A 25,243-nucleotide genomic window follows, 5' to 3' on the forward strand; every position below is an offset into this window, starting at 1 on the left:
AAGGGGGTGTGTCTGATAAAATGAATATCAAATATCTAGATACTGAATCAAGCAACTTAAAAACGGTCTGGGGGGCTCACATAAGCCTGAGTAGACGATAAAATGACCAAAACGTTTTTTTGAAAGTGAAATATCCCTTTAACTTAGTAAACTGGACCGGATTTACCTCTGTACTTACTTGGACCTCTTTTTTTTCCGTCTACACCGAATCTCCTCGATCTATAAGCTCAGAATGTTGTGAGCTTGTAGATCTGCTATGTTTGGCCAATGCCCCCTCACCCCTCAGAATATGGATACTGGGGTTGAAGTGGTTAATCATTCTATATTCCCTTTGTTGCCTTCATGCGGTATGATCACTCATTCTTTCTGGTTTTGTTTCATTTCCACCAGTTGCCATCCTGCTGAAGGATGACTACTTTGTGAGAGGTGCAGGCCTGCCTGGACGCTTCAAGGCGGAGAAGGTGGAGTTCCATTGGGGCCAGAGCAACGGCTCAGCGGGTTCAGAGCACAGTGTCAGCGGCAGGAGGTTTCCTGTAGAGGTAAGAGAAAGTACAGGAGACATTTAACGTATTCATTATCGAAACCCTCATTTTGAACAAGTAACCAACTGTTGCTCAAATCAAGAAGTGAGGTATATATATACTGTATATAAAAAAAGAGTTGGTGGCTCGCGATGCGCTGTGAGCTACTTGTTTTTATTAATCGTTCATTAATCATTAAGGCACAAGTTTGAAATAATTGTGATAATGATCTGAAGTCATATCGCCCCCCCGCCCTAGAAGACACGCACATCCCATGCCTACGAGGCTGGGTGCGGGATCAAAAAGTTCATCATAAATAATGATAAATAATAATACATAAAATTCACACACCAAAAAAAAAGCTTTTGTTGTGCGAGTCCCGTTTGCAGATGTTTATCAGAGTGTAACGTTTCGAGCCACCAGGCTCTTCCTCAGACGTAGCAGTCAGTGTGAGGAAGAGCCTTGTGGCTCAAAGCATTACGCTGTAATAATCTGCAAACAAATATTTTTTCTAGTGAGCAGATTCAATTTGTTTTTCTTCCTGTAGAGGTAAAACACCCTGTATGACAAGTGTGCAAGGATGAAGCTCTTGAACAGTAACAACAGGAGGATAAGCGTTAGTGGCACTTTCAATACAATTCAGATAGACGATGATTTATTAGACGCAAGTCTGGATAACGTTTCAGTTGTCATGGAAAAGGATGATGTTTTGAAGTAGAGATACCTAAGAGAAATATGTAGACTATAACAATCCTTCCTCTTTTTCGTTCTGCTTTCGGCTAAATCCCATCGGGGTCATCCATCTGCTTCTGTTTTCTGCGTCTGATAACGTTTTTTGTTAAAAAGTTAAAGGTAGGGTAAGTGATATTTTTGGGTTAAAACTAAAATAATTTTGTTAAAAGGTTAAAGCACTATATTCTGATAGTAATCATTGCTATAGAGTGTTTTTTCAGTAACAGGAGTCTCCCCGTCTCTCCAGCTCTTTAATAAACAGAAAATACATTTTCTGGTAGGTGTCAAAATCTCAGCCAATCAGGAGAAAGTACCCATTTTTAAACTTAATTTTTATAGTGTTCCAGTTCCAATTTTTCCTGCTCATTCCTTAGTGTCATCACTTCCAATTTCACTTGTTTAATCTATATCCTGATTGAGTTCTCTATCCTGATTGGATAAAATTGGAAATGAAACTGAAACTGAAACGAAAATGCATTTTCTGTTTTATAAAGAGCTGGAGAGACATGGAGACTCCTTATATGGACAGGACACTCTATAGTAACGAGCACTATCAGAACATAGACCCATTTCGCAATTATTTGAATAATTGCAAATCACTTACCCTACCTTTAACACATTGCATGCCAGTCGCGTAGATCTACGCGAACCTATTTAAAGCCGCAGCGTGCCAGTCGCGTAGATCTACGCGAACCGCCGATTCCCATGTTAAGTGCCCCAGGTGCACTTTCCGAATTTTTTTGATCCATTTCCGTTTCCGGTTTCCGGTCGGAAACGGAATTATTCGGGTTCCGGTTTTTTCGATCGTATCCGCTTCCTGTCTGGGATCCTGTTTAAAACTCGATTTTCTCTGGTTGTTGTTTTTCTCCTCGCTGATCACTGTTTACCGTTGATCGGCTGTAGCTTCAAGATGGCGGCACGGATTTGGAAACTGTTTTCGCTCGCCGTTTCTCACGGATCCGCTGTGTGTTTAGAACCAAATGAACGCGCACTTTTAACTTATTTAGCGAGGTCTGTGGCGACATGAAAAAAACTAAAAAACAACAATAAAACGCTGGCACTGGTGAGTACATTATGAGATTAAACTCTGGCATGGAATGTGTTAAAGCTCCATATTCTGACAGTAATCATTACTATAGTGTGTTTGCAGAGTAACAGCTCTTTAGGAAACAGAAAATACTATTTCCTGGGTCACCAATTTTCATGCAATCAGAATGAAAATCACCCATTCATCAGCTTCAATTTTATGTGTTGTTCCAGTTCCAATTTTGTCTGCTGATTGTTTTGTTTCATCACATCCCATCCTGTATGATTTTTCTCTCCTGATAGGATGAAATTGAATATGTATTTTCTCTGTGCTAAAGCTGAACAAACTCTATACCAATGATTATATATTTTTTACAAATTCTATTTAACTACAAACCCTTGCCTTCAATTCATTGTTTTTTATAGCAGTTCCATTCACACAAACATTCACACACTGGCGGCAGAGGCAGGCATGCAAGTTACGGGTTCAGTGTCTTGCTCAAGGACACCATCGACACAAAGCCAGGAGGAGCCCGAGGCTCAAACTGGGAAGATTTCAATTCCCAATTCCCCTTATCTTCTCAGCCAATGCTGCCCCTGTTACGATAACATTATTCTTGTGTGGCTTTGTTCACAAACTCCACACAGTAACTTACTATAGATAGCTAAAGATTGGACAGGGTGACCGCGCTGACTCTGTGTTGTTTCTTTCGTTTTTCTCTGTATGGCTGCAGTAAAATTAGGAATAAAAATGTGATGGTTTGTATATGTCAACTTTAATGTTAAAATTACTCTTGACCTTATTCTTGACAAAAAAACAACTATGTTATGACATCTCTATCTACAACGAAGGCAGCATCCGTATCAGGACATTGTTGTATTTGCATTTCATGAAGCCTCTTGAGGTCATTTCTTATCGTGACCATTTCAGAATATCACTAGGTTTTGAACACACAGCAGCGTAACCTTCACACATCTGACATTAGTTTAACTCAACCATAGCCTGCTGGATTTTTAAGGTCCATCAAACCATGCAAGTCCTTATCCTTTAAGAATGGAGGTAGTTTGAACCATGACCGAATGAAATGTGTTGAAATGACAGCTATTTATTCTCGAAATATAAAACTGTATTGACCTATAGTAGAATGCAAGGATAGCTGAAGACGGACGCACGCACGCACGCACGCACGCACGCACGCACGCACGCACGCACGCACGCACACACACACACACACACACACACACACACACACACACACACACACACACACACACACACACACACACACACACACACACACACACACACACACACACACACACACACACACACACACACACACACACACAGTGTATTGCAAAACATATTTTTTTAGTATTCAAAAGTATTGGGCTTCATCCACAAGGATGTTACTTATTATTTGTGTGTAGGAAATGTATGGATCAGAGAGAGAAAGGAGGAAAAGTGACCATGAGAAACATTAAGGGGTCTATCATGTAAAGAATGATAGCCAACACACATGTTCTGTCCATTCAGGTACTTTTTATTTTATTTATAAAGCAGGCAACATGGCAAAGAAATGATGGAAACATTTTGGCTACAAGCCTTCCTCAGCATAAGGATTACGCTAGGATAATTCTTTACATGCAAGCTCTTTCCATTCTGGTATCGTTTGTGTGACTGAAGTTATGCTTGCATTCCTCCTAGTTAAAACATTAAGGGGTGACATTAGATTAGTATGAAGGAAGCTGAAGGTGGTGGATATAAGGAATTAAGCAAGGAGGACGTTGTAGAACCTAGGTAAAACAGTTGTTGGGGTAGCTTTATTTTGTGTTGGTTTATTTTTTCGCAGTTTTTTTTTTTAAGGGTGCAGGAAAAAACGTTTTTATGGGGGGATAAGTATTTCTCATTCCCACAAGTTAGGAACTTGTGAGAACAAGATAAACTTAATTTAAAAAAAAGTTATATTGACCTATAACAGATATATAGGTATCAACATATGTTGTCCGATATGCACTCATATGATGTGGCTTTCTAATGCACTCAACCCACCGTCTTAACGCCGGCATTGCTATTTGTCAATAAGCGTCTGTAGCTGAAAATCTGTTGCAGTTTGTAGACAGTGTGTACACAGGCACAGCCGTTGGTTGTAGTGAGGCTTTGTTTGCCAACTGAGTCAACTCAGTCGCTTGACGCACATCGATAGCAGTGGGGCGACGGAAAGGGGGGCAGAGAGGGGTGTAAAGCGCTCTGGTTGCCTTGTCTAGCCTTGTTCAGCCTGAGTGCCTAGTTCTGTAAACATATGGAACTTTATTGTCCCCCCTCCCCCCTCTTTCTGCTTCTGTAAATACTAAAATACTGGTACAGATGTGACGCTCCAAAGTTTCAGAGACCCCGCCATTGGCACTTCAGTGAAACATCAGTGAATTGTCCAAGCCTTGTCACGAACAAAGGGGGAAATTTGCCATGTGTCAAATGGTGCCGGGTGTGAATTGGCCTCTTTTCACACTAGGCAAATCAGGCACGACAAAGGGGGGGGGGGGGATGCTTTTCAGGTAAAATGAAGAGAAGTGTGAAGAGGTCAGATGTCAATGTCTTGTCTGTATATTCTAGTCAGCCTAGACAGGTGAGACTTACTCTGGAGGGCTCTTCAACAGGAGCGCACAGCAGAAGCTCACCAAGTGTCCAAATAGTGGTGAGAGTAGCCTACTTGAACAGAACTGACTGCTGTGCCAATCAATTAATCTAGCTACAGTATTGATAATAGATGTTGCTGACGTGACGGCAGTCAGTGGTGCACTGGTGCTGCCGTTGTTTTAACTATTCATTGTCATTAAATTAGACTGGTAAATACACAAAACTAAATGGTCTAAATAGCGTTTAGTTAACTTATAACCTTGTCTACCCTGTGTAAGCCCCGTGCTGTGCAGAAGTCAAGTTTGTGTCTTTTTTCCCAAATTATTTCAATTCATCTGATTGCACAGTATCAATGCTGTAGGACAGTTATGCATGCAGGCATGCTCATGTGTTTGTTGTGAAGCAAATTGTTAAGCAACTTTTTAATTTTAGCACCATAACAGCTGACCGTCTGTGCGGTGTATAGAGAGCTTGCATTCAGCATCTTTTTCCACACCTTTCACCTGATGGATCTCCCGACATACAGTCTGTAGCAGTCAGGATGGGGGTGAGACGTCTGTTGGTGGGTCCGTTTGTCTGCATAGGGTTAATCTAGCAAATTGCTGGAGTAATCGGCGCCACATTTCTAGTACACGATGCCAGTAGGCCTAGGCAGTACCTCCACATATGTTTTATAATTTGTGTATATTTAATTTACATTTTATAATGGAAGTCAGTGGTGGTGGTGGGATCTGGCTGAAACCTTGCCCAGATATGGAGTGACTGATAGACTAGACACATTACGTCAGAGCTCCAGTCCACATGCAATTATTTGACCCTGTCTTGTTATTTACAGAACTTAACACATTGAGTTTTTTTTTTTTTACATTTTTTGACCCAAAGACCAAGGAGATATGATTTTTTGAAGATTTAGACTCCCATCCACTTCCTTGTTAACTTAAAACTTAAAAATTCTGTATCTCGGCTCCTGAGTACTTTTTTTTTCTCAATGAAAAATCTCTGGCATAAAACAGCTAAAAAATCTGAAATAACTCTGGCATTCAATGTGTTAATCTATCTTCTTTCTGTTAATTCACAAATCCTGTGTCGGTCTGTCCTGGGCGTACCTCGGAACGTTATTGTCTTTCCTCTCCTTTGTGAATAATTTTGAAAACGGTATATCTGCATACTGTAAACAGGCGTTTTTCGGGACAGTGAAAGCGATCAAGTCTGCACACTGCTATTTGCTCCCACTTTTTGCTGCAACATTTCAATCACGTCTGGAACATTATCAGGATAAATCAGGACGTGTGTGTGTGTGTGTGTGTGTGTGTGTGTGTGTGTGTGTGTGTGTGTGTGTGTGTGTGTGTGTGTGTGTGTGTGTGTGTGTGTGTGTGTGTGTGTGTGTGTGTGTGTGTGTGTGTGTGTGTGTGTACACTCATGTACTGATATATGTAGATGCAGTATAGCCACTTATTGGCTGAGAGAATAAAAATCAATTGGCATTCAATGCCCGTATGCATTTCTCCTTCCCTTTCCAAAAGGCGCTTGCCATTGTCTATACCGTGGTGTTTTGTGCAGTTAGTTAACCCAGCGGTTCCCAAATACTGGGTCGGTACCCATTTGTGGGTCACGGACCAATTTAGGTGGGTTGCGAGTAAATATCCACTTTTTCTTACATAAAAAAAGTATTATTTTATATATATATTTAGAAACATTCCATAAATGTGAAAAGAAAAAAAATAAGCTTTTAAGAAATAGTGAAAGTAGCAGATCTACAAGCTTTGATTAAATACTTCACAAGATGTACAAGCAATACGAGCTTGTAGATCTGTAATTCTTTTGAAAAATCCGGTACATTTGTGCAAATCTTTGAATATATTATTAATATTTTTTAAAGCGATTTGTTTTACTCAAATTTACTTCTGGGGATTCTACAAATGTCTTCTTTTGAAAAAAAAACGTATGTTGCTATAATATCAGTGGTTCTCTAACTTTTTTCATGTCAAGGACCCCCAAAATGTTATGTATTTGTCCGCAGACCCCCCCCCCCCATCTCAAAATTGTTTGTAGAAGCAAAGATTTGAGTTAAAAATGTATATATATTCAAAGATTTGCACAAATATTCTCGTTGTATATCTGCTATTTTTGAATAGCCCCAAAGTATAAAATAATTGTTATAGCTCTAAAATGACACAGTATGTGTTCCTGGATTGAATGGGTTAACCCATTAACACCTGGAACGCATCTGTGTCACTTTAGATTTCTTCGGCTATGCCGCGCTACGAGCTTGTAGATCTGCTATTTTTGAAAAATCGTGATTTATTTTTTCTTTCTTTTTTTCAAAAAACTGCTATGATTTAGAAGTAAGAATCGGACTCGGGCCTTAACTCATTCAGTGCCACTGGATGTCTAAAACGTCCATTGTATTGTAATAAGCCCTGTGCCACTGGACGTCTAAAACGTAAAAAAAAAATCTTTTTTTTCTTTTTTTTTTGGGGGGGGGGGGGGGGGGAATGTTCAGAACCCAAGATATGATGATTTGAAAATGTTCTGCTCCATTCACTTCTTGTTTAGCTTCTTACTGAAAAAAGCTGTATCTCGGCTCCTAAGCACTTTTTTTTTACAATGAATTTTGGCTCTCGCACTGAATGGCACTTTTTTACAATGAATTTTGGCCAGTGGCACTGAATGAGTTTATGGGTTAACATGAACAGCAAGACTTTTACCCACTCCTCTCTTCTCTGGTGGTGTAGATCTGTCCACAGTGGGCCTTAACATGAACAAGACTTCTACCACTCCTCTCTTCTCTGGTGGTGTACATCTGTCCACAGTGGCCTTAACATGAACAAGACCTTTACCACTCCTCTCTTCCCTATCTATAAACATGCAGCCATGTGTCCGTATTATATACTAGCCTTGTTCTTTGGAGCCGTCCCTAAGGGCAGGATGTTGGTGCTGAACAGCAGCATAATTAGAGTTTTTTTGCACATCGTTTTGTGTTCAACCAAGTGTTAGAGGACACCGGATGATATGCATAAAACATAGTGCTCACTAGTGTGTATTGATAGCAGTGCCGTTCCCATTGGATTTCATTTTGTGAAACAATCTGCGGTGTAGACCTTCAGTAAGTACAAGCAAATGAGACACAACATAAATATGATTTGGATGTGAGGGTCTTTGGCCTGGCCTATAGCATTTATTCCTGCGAGTTAATTACAGGAAGTGATTTGAATTGCAACATAATTTGCTTACTGATTACTTTTTTGTTTTGTTTATTGTTCCAATATGTACATACAGTACATTCCAATATAGGTGCAATAACAGCATGGCTTCATGTGATGGCTGTGACCTCGGCCATCTATGACATATTTATGACTTAATGACTCTATATTTGGGCACGGTTTCTGGCCGATCCGACTTCTATATTATATTATAATATTACAAGTTAAATATTCTTGTGTTTCTCACTTGCCTGTGCCCTTCCTTGGTTCATCTCTTTGACTGTCAGCGTCGCCACTTTTGTTTTCCCCTGCAATTCTTGGCTAGACTATCAACAGACTCCATGTATGGGCATATCGGTCGGATAGGCGGTGCGACATACAGTAAATATCCTCTAGTATAAAAAACATACAGTATATCTTCTTATATTAAAATATACTTAAGTACTAAAAGTAAAAGTACTCATTGCACAATGTCCCATTGCACAAGTTTCCAAATGTATAAAATCCTTTGAAAATTAAATAGCAGATCTACAAGCTCACAACGCGTCACAAAGCAACGCGTTGTGAGCTTGTAGATCAGCTATGTTCAAATAGCCAAAGTATATTATAGGTCTGAACTGGTTAATGTTTGTTTTACAAAGTAACTAGTAACTAAAGTTTTCAAATAATTTTAGTGGAGTAAAAGTATAATATTTGCCTCTGAGATGTAGTGGACTCGAGTAGAAGTACAAGTATTGAAAATGGGAAATACTCCAGTTAAGTAAATGTACCTCAAAATTGTACAGTGCTTGAGTAAATGTACTTAGTTACTTTCCACCACTGTTTAAAATTGCATTGTGTGCTGATCAGTCCAGCGTTTGTCCTGAGATTATCTCCGGACAAACACATACTGTACACAATGCACACAACACACAGACCCTCTTATAGACCGCTATCCTCTCTCAGAGCCGCATGGTAAAAACAGAACATGGTGACTGTGTGTGTGCATAATGTCTGTGATTTGTTAGTTTGTTTGTGGGTTGTGTGTTGGCGACTAATGTACTCTGGAGTCTTCAGTAAATAGCTTTGACATTTTGCTTGGAAAGGAAGCCCGGTGAATTGTCAGGCCTCATTTGAAGTGTCTCATTGAAATGATGAACAGAGGAGAAACTGAAGGATGGACAACCCCCCCTCTTCCTTTACCAGCCGTCCTGTTTAGCACATTGAGCGGGGGATAGAATTGGCTTGACTTCTGGCAGTGATTGAGTCGCAGCAAGTGAGACCACAGGGAAACATCCCTTGACCTGAGACATTGGCTCAGAGACAGGAAGTGACCTGAAACATTGGCTCAGAGACAGGAAGTGCCACTTTGATGGAAGAAAGAATGCCTTCCACACTACAGGCTGCAGCAGCAGCATACAGTAATTCCAACAAAATGACGTAGTTGCGGAGAAAACAGCAAATTAATTAATTGACAGTGTGTGTGTGCGCCTCCAAGATATTCAGACTAGCTCAGTGGTTCTCAACCAGTGGTCCGGGGACCACCAGTGGTCCTTGAGGGGGTTCCAGGTGGTCCCCAGCTAAATGGACCGTTGGTAAGCAAATGGACCCTCATAGATCTTTAACTCTTGAGGGCGTAAAATGAAACCAAATGGACCCGTAAGGGTCCATTTGTTTTTTTGGTACGCTCTCAAGAGTTACATTATTGTTAAATATCTGCATTACTTAATTAAATAATTGTTATTTTGCCTGTAATCGCTCCTATTGGTACCACATCAATGCAGTATTGAATTGTGTAGAAAATCTCATTCAACAATAACAATATATATATATAAAATAAGTCTTGGATCTGAGCCGGGAGGCAGGGCACATGCGTCAGTGGATGATGGAAATAAACATTGGAGATCAAGGTGGCAAAATAACCGTTTCCTGCGCTGTGTACAGTGTACAGTCAGTGCGCCGGGTCTAACGTTCACCCCTCAGAGCGGAGCCACATCGAGTATTTTTGTCAGCAGAGAACTTCGGTTTTGACAAGACAAAAGAAAACTGACTTCTTTTGAAGTATGCAGCCAGCTTATACCTCTCACTGCCAACAGCACACATTCATATATTCACACAGGAAACCCTAACCCTAACCCTTCAAGAGATAATATTGACATTCCAGAGCCTCAGAAATAATGTACCATAAATCAGGGGTCCCCAACTCTGGGTCCGTTGACCCTTTGGTGGTCCGCGGACCATTCATTGATGGTCTGTGACAACAATCCACAAACATGAATTAGATTTATTTGATATATAATACTCATGACCATTATGTATCTGTAGAACAGCCACCCTCAGTCTGATCCCTCGCTGCCATCTCTCACTGCTGTACAAAACAAAAGACATTAACAACCTATTGAAACCCATGGTGGGCTACTCGTCAACCCCCCCAGTCTGACCAGCATCTCAATGAGGTGTTAAATGTTAATATTAATGCACACTTGCACAGCCACAAAGCAAACTTGTTACAGAATACCACAAAAACGTCGTGCCTTGTGGCATGTTGGAGAGAGACGGCACATTTCCCGTCGCGTAGCATGTAGAATATGAATATGTACCATGATCAAATATAATGGCTGGAAAGTGAGATTAATCATTTCCAATTCACTTGCGATGGAAGCTATAAATATTCATAGCCGTGCGTGATCGTTATGGCGACTCACGCGTAATGAAGATGCTTCTCTAATACCAGTTACATAATTATTGAATAAAACCAGAATCAGGCGGATGTGAACGGAAAACATCAATCTGTTCAAGGCGCACGACCCTGAGATCTGTTTGAGACTTTTGACTATCTGTTCGCAAAATGTGCTTACCTGTGCGAGTACGTTACGTAGAGTATAAATGGGCCTTACTGTATATTCAACCTGTTCAATGAATTCAGTCTGACACTTGAGAACGGCAACTGAAGCAGATCTACAAGCTCACAACGCGTCGCAGCCAGGACTCATTGTGAGCTTGTAGATTGGCTATTTTCTGCGGGCGACACGTATAACCTTCTTTCTCCCAGCTCATGCGTGATCAAATGTCTTCAGTGGAATGTGTAACTTCCAAACCACCTTTTGTACATGAAGAACAAACCGGTGAAATAGTTTTCTGTACGACCTATGATTTGCATTTACAAAGTATAGACGTAAGAATAGAGAAAATACAAAGTAAAAAGTCAGATAACAGGGCAACAATATAAAATATCCCCATTGTGCAAGTGCAAAAAGAGTCAAATTCTATATATATACGTTGTCGGTTAATAATTGATAGGCTTACATAATTAATAGATTATTTCAATCGCGACCGTCGCCCCACACTCACGCACACGTGTGTGTGTATACAAATGATGTGCCCCAAAGGGATAAGAATCGAGTGAATGATTTCATATCACAGTATCATGCTCTAATGACCATTTAGATCATGTTTGACTTCATATAATGTAATGCCACATTGTACGCAACGCGTAAAACTGTAATTATGTGCGAATGTTGTGAATCCAACGCCTGATCGTGTTCCTTGTGATTCTTGTGTGTGTATGTTTAGTTCTTCTCTGAGGGCTGAAGCATCATGACCTTGGAGGCTTAGCTCCAGGGCTTATTTGTCTCTACTAAACAGAGGCTGTTTTCCAATCTGCTATCTAATTATCTCTCCACTCCATACAGTGTGAGTCACATTCATCCCTGAAATACGTTCTACTTATTACAGAAAACATTTAGGCCCTGGATACAGTAAGTGTTTGAGCCACTTAACCCATTAAGACCGGGGACGCATCTGCATCTCATTTTAAGATTTCTTGTATGTGCTGCTTGTATATCTATTTTTGAAAAATCATGAAAATGTGTGCAAATCTTTGAATATATATATTTTTTCAAAGCGAACATTTGTAACTCAAATCTTTGCTTCTGGGGGATTCTACAAATGTCTTCTAAATCCTAACAGTTTTTTTTTTAAAAACATATTTGCTATAATATCAGTGGTACTCAAAAAATGATATAGCCATAGAACCCCATCTCAAAATGTTTTGTTCCAGGGACCCCCAGAAGTTGTAAGAGAGTCAAAAATGTTCGCTTTACAAAATATATATTCAAAGATTTGCACACATTTTCTCGAGTTTATTTCCCAAAAATAGCAGATCTACAAGCTCGAGTGCCGTGAGCTTGTAGATCTTCTATTTTTGAATAGCCAAAGAAATCTAAAATGACACAGATGCGTTCCAGGTCTTAAAGGGTTAAGGTGTGTATGCACAGTGTGTAAATGACCACGTTGGCTTAATGGCTTGCCATGCCATTCACTAGAGTGGCCGCCTGGGAAGCCGTACGGTTCCTGGTTCAATCCCTGGCTCCGCCTGGCTTCGTGTCAAAGTGGCTTCGAGCAAGACGCTGAACCCCGAGCTGCTCTCCATGAGCAGGTTGGTGTGTGTGTGTGTGTGTGTGTGTGTGTGTGTGTGTGTGTGTGTGTGTGTGTGTGTGTGTGTGTGTGTGTGTGTGTGTGTGTGTGTGTGTGTGTGTGTGTGTGTGTGTGTGTGTGTGTGTGTGTGTGTGTGTGTGTGTGTGTGTGTGTGTGTGTGTGTGTGTGTGTGTGTGTGTGTGTGAATCATAGACTGTATAAAAGAGATGGACAAAGCCACACCTCTGCTTTCTACAGACCGAAAATGAAGCCTATTGTTTGGCTGTGTGCAATCCGCCATCTTTAATATATACAATCGAGCACGTCGGCTATCAAACGCTATTGCTTGAGACCAGACATGTGACCAGGGAGCCGGAAAACAATCCCCAAAGAATGCTATTGGTTGGGTAGCTTGTCAATCAAGAGCGGGGGCGGGGAATGAATGCTATTGGTTGTGTAGGTTGTCAATCAAATCATCCCGCCCCTCCTGGAGCATAGCCTACTTTATCGTCAATTTTAGAATAAATGGGACCATAATTTAGCAAAACGCATATCATGATGATTGAAAGGAGACTTTAAACTAGCGACTGGAAGCATATAGAATTTATGACAATTTTTATTAAGGTAAGAAAATCTAGTCTAAAGTTCGTCAAAAACCCATCCGCTTACAATGAGAGAATATTCTTTCTGACACCTGCAGGCCACCTACAGGCCATTCATATGAACTGTCTCTCTTCCGTATCGGCCTCATTGTAAATACGTCAGGCTGGCCCCTTGGTGTGAATGGGTGAATGTAATGCACATTGTAAAGTGCTTTGGATAAACTGCACTGCTGTAGAAATGCAGACCTTTTACCGTTGGTGTATGAATGTGTGTGTACGTGGGTGAATGTAATACACATTGTAAAGCGCTTTACGCAAATTAACTCTCTCAGTGCCAAGCCCCGAGTTATCCCGAGTTTTTTCTGAATGCCCTCAGTGCCAGAACGAAAAATCCAGAGTTAAAAAAAAAATATTATTATTATTATTTTTTATTTTTTAATTCAGAACCCAAGATATCATTATCTGAAGATTTGCAGCTCCATCCACTCTTTGTTTAACTTATAACTGAAAAAGGCTGTATCTCGCTTCCTAAGCACTTTTTTTTTACTATGAAAAAAAAAAGAAAATTGCTGGCAGTTTAGAGAACATATTTTTTTATTTCATTGGCACTGAGAGAGTTAAAATCTTTTAAAGGCGAGGTAAGAATCCAGTCAGGGCTACTCAAGCAATGGTGGCTATTATTGCTGAAAAGCACAGACGTAAGTAAGGCAAGTAAGGCAACCAAGGGAGTGGATATTCCTTGCTTAAATGTCTCTATCGCAACTCTCTGAGGCTGAAATAATCTGGAGATAACGTTTAAGTGTCCATTCCATTATGCAGTTGTATGAACTGAATTGCAGGGCCACTTTTATAGGCATGTGTAGCTGATTCTCTCATTTGCCATCAGCTTTGTTGAATTAGCCTTGAAGTTGAAGTACGCAATTTGCCCTTGCGGTTGATGGCTATGCAAGCTCTTCACCAGCGCAGAGCTTCTCCCGGTAGCTTTTGTGCACTACAAGCTCATTTGCATTAATTTCCTGAGGGCTAAATACACCTGGCCTCGGGGCCGGGCTGACAACAGCGGGGGTCTGGAGGCTTGGGGGTCATCTGCTAGCTGTATGTGTATTTTCATTTGATTTGCTGCCAGTCTTTAAAGAAGTGGTCTTGGTCAGGAGCCGACTCCAAAAGTTCAATCGGTCGCTTTGCTGTCGCCTGTAGTCAGTCAACTTCAAGCCAATCAACCCTTGTTTTTACCTTGAGTTTTCATTTGGGAGGAGTGTGGGATGGAATTATAACCGAAATAAAAAGATGGTGATCTTTCATGGCTTAATAATACACTGATAATATTACCCTAATACACTGACTGACTGATTGATTGTTTATTATGTGATGAAATTAGTCATTATTGTCCTATCATAATAAATGGAGTTGTAAGAGAAAAAAACTATAATAGAAATGTCTTCATTTTTGATTACATCAAATATACACAAAACAACCACACAGAACACCACCACCACCAGGCCCAACATAAACAAAAACTAAAATAAAGCAAAAACAAAATGAAAGAAAATGTAAATACAAGTTTAGGGAAAGTTTAAAGCCACAGGTAAGTCCCATGAATTGTGGCTATTTGGATGAACTGTTATAATGTAAATAGCAATATAAAGTGCTAGTTTTGACGCGTTTAGAGTCTCAAGGAAAATAGAATAAGCCCAGCCAACATTTGTTTATTCACAACTAGATAAAGGATGCTGACTGAGGTAAAAAAAAAACGATAGTCAGAATCAGACATGTTGTTAATTCTCTGTGCCTCTGTGTGTTACACCTCCAAACGGCAGCTTGTCAGCCTGGCTTCACTGCATTATCCATTTACTGGCTGAGGCCATCCTCTGGGCTGGATGTTTGTTCTCGTGGATGCCAGCATAGAATGCAAATGAATGCAAATTAGGGAGCTGATCCATTGGCGTAATGTGTGCTCTTGGTCTGAGAATTGGATTTATTGTTGAGGGGGGATCACTGCAGAGTAGACCCACGGTGCTCGTTGGGACCCCTGGTGTTGTCAACTGGCCTTCTTCTACCAGGTGTGTGTAGAGACGATAAGTGCTTTGCACTTTTAGCTCATGCACCTGTGGTGCAAAACATGTGCAATCCGCCTTAGTAAAGCACAGTGTTAGTGAATCTGGACACACATCAGAAGTTTGTGGTCAAAGGCGTTCTTATTCACTATATGGTTCCAAGGTCAATGTACAGTAGAAATGAAAAAGCTAGTATTATGCAGTGGCGCAGCCAGAACGCTAGTATAGGCTGGGCCTAGGCAGGCGAAGATTTTTGGTTATTGGGCGGATTTTGGGCGTTTTGGGGCGTTTTTTTGTTACTTTATTTCGGTTTTAGGGTTAGGGTTAGGCTAGGGTTATGTTATTTCATTATTATTTTTGCCTGATTTTACGTTTTTTTTAATAAAAAAAAATAATTATAAAAAAATAAAAATAAATAAAAATTTGTTGCAAAATCGATTGGGTGGGCCAGCTTTGTATGGTATTATGGCAACATGACCAAGTACGAAAAGTAAAGCTACACTTCAAATTTGCCCTTTTATTCATTATTATTAATTATGTATTATGCCTTACGTAAAGCACTTTGAATTGCCTTTGAGTTTGAAATGACAGCATACAAATGAGATACTTTTGCCCTGCCTCGACACATGCAAGCATGGAATGAATATACGTACTTATAGACAAGAAGACGCATACATGGTGAATGGAGTCACAGCACTGCTCCACTTCTACCACGTCGTTCATGTAAAGGGCCGTTGAACTGCTTGGCCTCGTGGCTCCTCGGAGCTCGACATTAATCTTGATGGTCTTTTCTGTATAGGAGCGAAGTGGGGGAAATCGATAGATGGACCACCTGTTCTCTCAAACAGCGCAATGAAAAATGAATGAGTGATTTCACCCCCCTCAGGAGGCCTCAGGGAGATCCGTTACAATAATATATTAGAATGTCACCGAGGTTAGATTAACCCATTAATACCTGGAACGCATCTGTGTCACTTTAGATTTCTTTGGCTATTCAAAAATAGCAGATATACAAGCTCATAGCGCGGCACTGAGTGCCGCGCTACGAGCTTGTAGATCTGCTATTTTTGAAAAATCGTGAAAAAATATTTTTATATATTTCTTCAAAAATCTGTCAGGATTTAGAAAACATTTTAAGAATCGGACTCAGGCCTTAAAGGGTTAATTATACATGGATTATGAATGGCACCACAGTGGGGCATGCGTGTGCATGCAGTGCTGTGGATTGTGAATAATGGACTCGGGGGGTGAAAGTACATGCTTTTAGTGCAAAAGCCAAAAGCTACACATTGCATGCATCATGTACTGCCCAACACAAAACACTCTCATACGGGGCCGACACAAACATTGGACCTGGTTCAGCAATGCAAGGAAGGTGTACTTGTTTATTTTTATTTATTTTCCTACATTTTTATCCCACGATTTTGTAACCCATTTTTCACCCAGTGCCAATGCCTAAGCTTGTAATCCTGGGCGCTACTCTCCCTCTGCCCCGAACTGAGCTCATGCTTCCTTCAACGCATGAGGAGTTAGCAGTCCGCTTCTTATCACCTGACAGGGGGGGAGTTTCCCCGGTAGGACGTAGCGCGTGGAAGGAACACGTTATTCCAACCAGTTCCTTTCCCCTCCATCAGGCGCCCCTGCTGACCAGGGGGAGGCAGTATATAGAGACCAGGATTACTGCATGTTTTTTTGTGAAACTCCACACAGAAAGGCCCTTTCGCCAACCCCACCTAGGGTACTGTACTTGTTTATGGCTGTTGCTCCCCTTTCACCCGAGTACCAGTACATGATATAATGATACAAATGATAAGCAGTAAATATACAATAACCCTCACAATATTGTTTACTCTCAATCAACCTGAAGTTGGCTGAAACGTTTCATCGCTGATATTCTCTTCATATCAAGGTCCATTATTTATTCGGCATTTGAGCCAAGGACCACCATTGGATGAGATTTAGCCTCTCTGACCCAAAACTCACCGTGGGGTCAGGGGACCGGCCAGGGGTCCTTTATAGGGGTTCTAGGGGGTCACCCAATAAGTGATTGATTGGTATAGGAACCAAATGGACGCTTAACGGGTCTATAAACTACCAGGAGTACACAGTAGCACAGTACAAATGGAACCAAACGGAACCACACAGGTCCTTTTGGTTCCATTTTTACACTCTCAGAGTTAAATTAACACTGAGGACTTTACAGTGTAGATTATGGTCCCAGAGATATTTAAAAAAAAGTGTGTCTCTGACCTACAGTAATGCATGATCAAACTGGGGATCTTGATATTAACCCATTAACACCTGAGGCCGATTCTACAAATGTCTTCTAAATCCTAACAGTTTTCTGAAAAAAACATATGTTTCTATATCAGTGGTTCTCAAACTTTTTCATGTCAAGGACCCCCAAACTGATATGTATTTGGCCGCCGACCTCAAAATATTTTGTTCCAGGGACCCCCAGAAGCAAAGAATAGAGTTAAAAATTACACCCTGTGTGAAGTGGGCGGTGTCTTGCTAGCTAATCACAATACTGAATGGAGTCAACCAATCATGTACAAAAAATAAATACATTTATTGAAACACTCTTTATGATGGAAGAAACCATAACTTAAAAAAAACTAATTTATGTTTTTTTTTAAGTTATGGTTTCTTATATAGGGCTATGCACATGTGTCATGTGACCAATCACAGTCCTGAATAGACTGTGATTGGCCAATCACGGTGCAGGGTTAGGCGGGGTACATTTTTGGCCAATCACAGCGCAGGATTTGTTGTACAAATATCCAAACCTCACTTATAGGGGCGGTTTCACCGCCCAAAAATGTAAAGCTTTAAACAATATATATTCAAAGATTTGCACACATTTTCTCGATTTTTCAAAAATAGCAGATCTGCAAGCTCATAGTGCGGCACTCGGTGCTGCGCTATGAGCTTGTAGATCTGCTATTTTTGAATAGCCAAAGTGTAAAATAATGCTTTTTTTTAAGCTCAAATCAAAAAGTGACACAGATGCGTTCCAGGTGTTAATGGGTTGAGAATCACTGAGAAGACCCATCTACTGTCTTAACACTGTATAGGAGGGCATAGTGTACTCCTTGTATGGATTATATATCTATATATATCACTATATCATCACTGTATAGGAGGGCACAGTGTACTCTTTGTATGGATCGTATATCTTCTGGTGATAGAAGTGGCCGCAGTTTATTATACTTGAATGAAGAACGAAGCCATTGTGATTATTCATTGCCGTGTCCTCTGTTCTACGCGCTGTTTTTATTGCCATGAAAGTATTTGATAATTGAATAACCCATCAAGACCTGGAACACATCTGTGTCGCTTTTTGATTTGAGCTAAAAAAAATACATTATTTTACACTTTGGCTATTCAAAAATAGCAGATATACAAGCTCATACGAGCGTGTAGATCTGCTATTTTTGAAAAATCGTGAAAATGTGTGCAAATCCTTATATATTGTTTTAAAGCAAAATATATATATATATATATTTGCTTCTCGGGGGTCCCTGGAACAAAATATTTTGAGATGGCGGTCGGCGGCCAAATACATATCATTTTGGGGGTCATTGACATGAAAGAGTTTGAGCACCACTGATATAGAAACATACGTTTTTTCAGAAAACTGTTAGGATTTAGAAGACATTTTGTAGAATGGGCTTCAGGTCTTAATGGGATAATGGAGTTTGCCAAGTGTGCTCTCCACAGGAGCGGGTCATGTGTGCCAACTTCAGTGAGTAGATGAAGTCTGGGAGAGGGGGGGGGGGCAAGCTAATTGGCTAATGTAGTTAATAACATTTGAATGGTGATGGATGACCGGTGCCCTTGTCTTGCTGAGTTCTCAGGCAGACAACAAATTGGTGCCGTTAAAGACCACGGTTAGAACAGCTCAGGACAAAGCTGATTACCTCTATATCCTCATGAACCTTAGCATCCCTATAGGGCAGTGGTTCTCAACCAGTGGTCCGGGGACCACCAGGGGTCCTTGAGGGGGTTCCAGGGTGGTCCCCAGCTAAATGATGGAGAGTGTGTAACCAAATGGACCCTTATTAGATATTAAACATTTGACACACAAGACATTTGTGTCCAAAAAATATTTTAATATCATTTTATATACTATATCTAATTATTCCTTTTTATGCTTCTTTTTTTTGCGGTTTTCAAACACGTTTTGACACAGAATCAAATGTTGCATGGCCATTATTCACCAGGAGCCTGGATGGCTTGATTCCAGGCCAAATACATATACTTTTGGTTGGTTCTTGACATGAAAATGTTTTGAGAACCACTGATTATACAGTAGCAACATACTTTTTTCAAAAAAACTGTTAGGATTTAGAAGACATTTGTAAAATCCCTAGAAGCACAGATTTGAGTTACAAATGTTCACTTAAAATAAATAAATAAGTATATTCAAAGATTCGCACATACTTTTCACGATTGATTTTTGTACATACAGTAGACATTTGAATATTAATCTTATATACAATCTTATATACAAGCTCATAGCTCAAGCTATGAGCTTGTATCTCTGAAATGTTTTGAATAGCCAAAGAAATCTAAAATTTCACAGATGCGTTCCCGGTCTTAACTCATTCAGTGCCTGACTTATTTCTGGCAGTTTGGCTCTGAGTGCCACAGCCAAAATTCATTGTTAAAAAAAAAGTGCTTAGGAGCCGAGATACAGCCTTTTTCAGTAAGAAGTTAAACAAAGAGTGAATGGAGCAGAACATTTTCAAATCATCATATCTTGGGTTCTGAATATTTTTTTTCCAAAAATAAATAAATATATATATATATATATTTTTTTACGTCTTAAGACGTCCAGTGGCACTGAATGAGTTAATGGCTTAAAGCATATCACGTGTGTGTTTGTGTGTGCGTGTGTACGTGTGTGCGAGCGTGTGCGTGTGGCTGCGTGCGCATGCACATGTTGCCAAGAACCGATGCATCCACTCGTACTCTAAACTCATGCGTATCCCAAATGACGTTGTAAATTCAGAGAGTGTGTTATGACTGATTAGACTTAGAGGCCATTTGGTAGCTGCCATTAGAGGCAGGTCCTGCTGTTAGATCACATCTGCATGAAACCACCGTAATCCCACATTAATTCCCCCTCTCCACAGGATCATTACAGTAAGGACAGTAGTAGTATGCAGGAATAGCACATTCACTTAACTTAGATTGATCTTAACCCAGTAAGACCTGGGACGCATCTGTGTCATTTTGAGATTTTAGCTAAAAAAAACCCATTATTTTACCCTTTTGGCTATTCAAAAATAGCAGATATACAAGCTCATAGCGCGGCACTCGTGAGCTTGTAGATCTGCTATTTTTTGAAAAATCTTGAAAATGTGTGCAAATCTTTGAATATATATTGTTTAAAGTGAACATTTTTAACTCTAATCTTTGCTTCTGGGGGGGTCCCTGGAACAAAACATTTTGAGATGGGGGGTCGGCGGCCAAATACATAATAATTTTGGGGGTCCTTGACATGAAAGAGTTTGAGAACCACTGATATAGAAACATACGTTTTTTTTTCAGAATACCGTTGGGATTTAGAAGACATTTGTAGAATCGGCTTCAGGTCTTAATGGGTTAACGAGAGAGAGAGAGAGAGAGAGGGAGCAACAAGAAAAGGTCCTTTACAGAGATCATGGGGCGATTTATGTTGTATGATAAATAAACCCCCCTTTTTTTTTCTTTTTGGTGTGTCCCTCGAAATAGCTTTTCATCAAATCCCGGCCGTAGCAGCCTTGTCTAAATGATGGATAACAGGAGAGCTGCTGTATAGTTCTCTCCACAAGTCTCTGGCTGAGGCCGGGTTTTTTTTTGTGTGCTTTGTTCCCCGTGGTGGAAAAAGTACTCGACTGTTTTACTTAAGTAAAAGTATCAATACTGCAATGTAGAAGTACTCTGTTACAAGTAAAAGCCCGGGATTCAAAATTTACTTGAGTAAAAGTACAAAAGTATTGGTATGAAAATGTACTTAAAGTACCAAAAGTAAAAGTACTAAAATGTTTGAAAATAGCAGATCTACAAGTTCACAACGCGTTGTGAACTTGTAGATCTGCTATTTTCAAATAGCCTAGGTATAAAATAGGGCTAAAGTGGTTAATGTATGTTTTATTTATATCTGAAAAGTAACTAGTAACTAAAGTTTTCAAATAATTGTATTGGAGTAAAAGTACAATATTTGCCTCTGAGATGTAGTGGAGTAGAAGTAAAAGTATTGGAAATTGGAAATACTCCGGTAAAGTAAAAGTACCTCAACATTGTACTTAATTACAGTACTTGAGTAAATGTACTTAGTTACTTTACACCACTGTTTGTTCCCTCCTCACAGATGCAGATCTACCTGTACAACTCGGACGACTTCGACAGCCTGGCCGCCGCCATAAAGGAGAGACGCATCATCGCTGTGATGGCGCTCTTCTTTGAGGTACGGTCTGACAGGGGCATGAGACCAGGGTTGCCAGATCTACTTATTATAATTTCCCTGCAAGATTTTATTTGAAAATAGCCGATCTACAAGCTCTAGCTTGTAGATCTGCTATTTTCAAATAGCTGATGTATATGTTAAAGTGCTCATGTGGCCCCATAGTCGCTTCTTTTGGGCTGGTTTTCCTAGACCTGGTTGCTTATTTCTCTCACAGAATCTGGCAACACTGGATGTGACCAGACCAGGCCTCTGAAGGCCAGTGGTGGAAGAAGTACTCAGGTTTTGGGACTTAAGTAAAAGTAGCATTACTCACAACAATACTTAGTTTAACGAATAAAGGTCCTGCCTTTCTAAATTACTTAAGTCAAAGTAGAAAAGTAAAAGTACTCGTTATCCAGAATTACCACCTCAGAATTATCATTATATACGATTATTGATCAATAAATGCTATTGTACTTGCAAAAAATGTTGAATAATGTTTTTAATTAATAATTTGATTCATTATTAATAATCTAACTAAGTATCTAGTACCTCAAGCTGCCAGATAAATGTAGCAGAGTAAAATTGTACTTAGAGTACAGCACTTGAGTAAATGTACAGCGCTGCCTGAAGGCAAGGAAGCTAGCAGTCACTCAGGCGTGTGCCGGGTGTGTGATTGATTGTTCTCTTGAGCCGCACGTACGTCTGCTCTGTTTCTGTTCCTGGTCTCTAGTTACCTGTCCTCTGTACACACACACACACACACAGACACACACACAGACACAGACGCACGCACGCACGCACACACACACACACACACACACACACACACACACACACACACACACACACACACACACTCTGTTTTCCAGTGGTGGAAAGATTCTCTCATTTGTTACTTAAGTAAAAGTATCAATACTGCAATGTAGAAATACTCTGTTACAAGTAAAAGTCCGGAATAAAACAAAACCTTGAGTAAAAAGTACAAAAGTATTGATATCAAATGTACCTAAAGTACCAAAAGCAGAAAATACTCATTGTGTAGAATGTCCCATTTCACAAGTGTTCAAATGTATATACAATGTCTAACAATCTTTTGAAAATAGCAGATCTACAAGCTCACAATGCGTCGCATGGTGAGCTTGTAGATCGGCTATTTTAAAATGACCGAAATGTATATAGGGCTAAAGTGGTTAAGATGTGTTTTGTAATAATAATCATAATCTACAAAGTAACTAAAGTTTTAAAATAATTGTAATGGAGTCAAAGTACAATATTTGCCACTGAGATGTAGTGGAGTAGAAGTAAAAGTACCGAAAATTGGAAATACTCCAGTAAAGTAGAAAAATACCTCAAAATTGTACTTAAGTACAGCACTTGAGTAAATGTACTTAGTTACTTTACACCACTGCTGTTTTCCTGCACCTCCAGCATTGACCATGTGTTCACACCCCAGTCACTTTGCTCTTACATCATACACATGATGTAAGAGCAAAATGGCCGCAGTGTGAACATGGTCAATTACATTGCTTCTGTATTAGCCCATACAGTAGTAGTACGGCAGTGAAAGCAGTAGCTGCAGGCGCTGCTCTGTTGGCCCCGGTGTCCTCCGGGGAGCCATTATGGCAGAGGAGAAACCCAATCAGAGAGCCAACACTTCCTCCACTGCTATCCCCCATAAAGCTCCTTTCTCGTCACCGTCGTCCCCAAAGAGTTTCAGCCATCTATGTCCTCATTGTTGTCGTCCTCCCGTCTCTGTCCTCGCTGTTGTGGAAAAACGCTTCCAAGTGCAGCGCCGTAATGTCTTTTATAGCTGTCGATCGTCACTGTGTTTACCTTCATATTTCCCCTAGTACAGTATGTAGGTTATATTGCAACTGTAATGTGATGGTGTGATTATGATGAATTTTGTTTCTTGAAACGGTTCTCGGCTCTGTGTGTCTTTTGACCTTAGCGGCATTAAAAAAACAAACCATTTAACCCTCCCAACCCCATGGAAATTGATGACCACTCATGAATTGTCCCAGTTTCGCCAGACGTTTCCTTTCGTGAGCTATTCCCCAGCATATGAACCAGGAATAATTACTATACTGCAGGTCCAGGTTCACGCTCTCTCTGCTATACTTCCCCGTTTCTATTACCAACAACACCACCCCTGCAAACGATAACGGGTAATAGGCATTGTATGGTAATATTCAGCTTTATCAGTGTACATAGGCATGGGTCATTTCTCAAGCAGGGGAACGCTGGAATGGGGACACAGGTGTTCCTAATGTAGGGCTTCATCCAGACAGTGACGGACCGTGTGTGTATGAGGACCTAAATGCCTCCGCTGGGTCCTGACAGCCCTATCGCTTACTGCAATTAGCACCACCGTGCGCAATTCGCTGAATTGCAGTTTACGGTGCGAGGGTGTTTTTTAACCCTTTAAGACCTGAGGCCATTCTTCAAAATGTTTTCTAAATCCTAACAGTTTTTTGAAAAAAAAAAAAAAAAAAAGTTTCACGATTTTTCAAAAATAGCAGATCTACAAGCTCGTAGCGCGGCACTCGGTGCCGCGCTATGAGCTTGTATATCTGCTATTTTTGAATAGCCTAAAGAAATCTAAAAGTGACACAGATGCGTTCCAGGTATTAATGGGTTAAATGGGCACACACACACACGCACAACACATTGGCACAGATTTACCATATCTAATCAATGAGGAGAGGTTGTTTTTGTGCTCCCAGAGGGCCTGTTAATGGCCTCTAAGGTGTTCATATTATCCACATTCAGCATTCACTGTCCCACACAATTATTCTCGTCTGTCTGACCTAAATTAATGTTGAGCAAAAGAGGATGGGTCCCTGCGTCCCACCACCGTTTGGTCCAGTCTTGTCTCTAAGTAGGACATTGGGAATATTTTGTGTGAGGCTGTGCAGGTATGGGATGCAAACAAACTGCCAGTCATTCTAATCAACAGTCTCAGCACTGGTGTCGGTAAACAAGAGCTGATGGCCGACTGGTTTCTAGAGTAGAATCCATTTTGAAGGATCGTTGTACACAGTCATGTTGATTTCGTCGACTAAAAAACTATGACGAAAAATGTTCGTAGACTACCTTTTTTCACCGACGAAAACGAAATAAAAACGAAATAGAAACTAAGCTGTTGTGAGCTTGTAGATCGGCTTTTGTCAGCACACAACCAAGTATAAAACAGCCATAGAGCACCGAAGTCTGACGTAATTTACACACATCCTACCTGGGTCGCGTTTTTTTCCCCCGTTCTGAATTCCCATAGACGTGTTTAATATCGCGTTAAATAAGAACTGTGTTCCAAAAATAAACAAATGATCCCGGAGGTTTGACTCTTATGGATATGAAGTATCAACTGACGGTGAGAAAACACTAATGTTACTTCCGCCGAAGTAGATACATTTTCGCCAGAAACAGACTGTATCAAGTATGAGTGACTGACTCACTGGAAAGAAGCAACACAAAAGCAGAGTAAACTAGAATGCTATCTGGCCCTAAACAGAGAATACGCAGTGGCAGAATACCTGAGCACCGTGACCGACCCAAAACAAAGAAAAATCTTAACCAGGTACAGACTCAGTGAGCACAGTCTTGCGATCGAGAAAGGTCGTCACAGGCAGA

At 40.4% G+C, this 25,243-nt stretch overlaps 1 protein-coding gene across 2 annotated transcripts in view; it reads left to right on the top strand.

Annotated features, from left to right (window-relative positions):
• LOC308082248 (receptor-type tyrosine-protein phosphatase gamma-like) overlaps positions 1-25,243 on the top strand; it is a 164,200-nt gene that overhangs the window by 80,783 nt on the left and 58,174 nt on the right. For both annotated transcript variants that reach the window (XM_080423929.1, XM_080423930.1), the window contains exons 4-5: positions 391-539; positions 21,533-21,628. In XM_080423929.1, the coding sequence (XP_080280055.1) occupies positions 391-539; positions 21,533-21,628 (245 nt within the window). The remainder of the gene's footprint in view (positions 1-390; positions 540-21,532; positions 21,629-25,243) is intronic.

The sequence above is a fragment of the Gymnoscopelus braueri genome (assembly GCF_963280865.1).
Source record: "Gymnoscopelus braueri genome assembly, chromosome: 3".
Lineage (NCBI taxonomy): Eukaryota > Metazoa > Chordata > Actinopteri > Myctophiformes > Myctophidae > Gymnoscopelus > Gymnoscopelus braueri.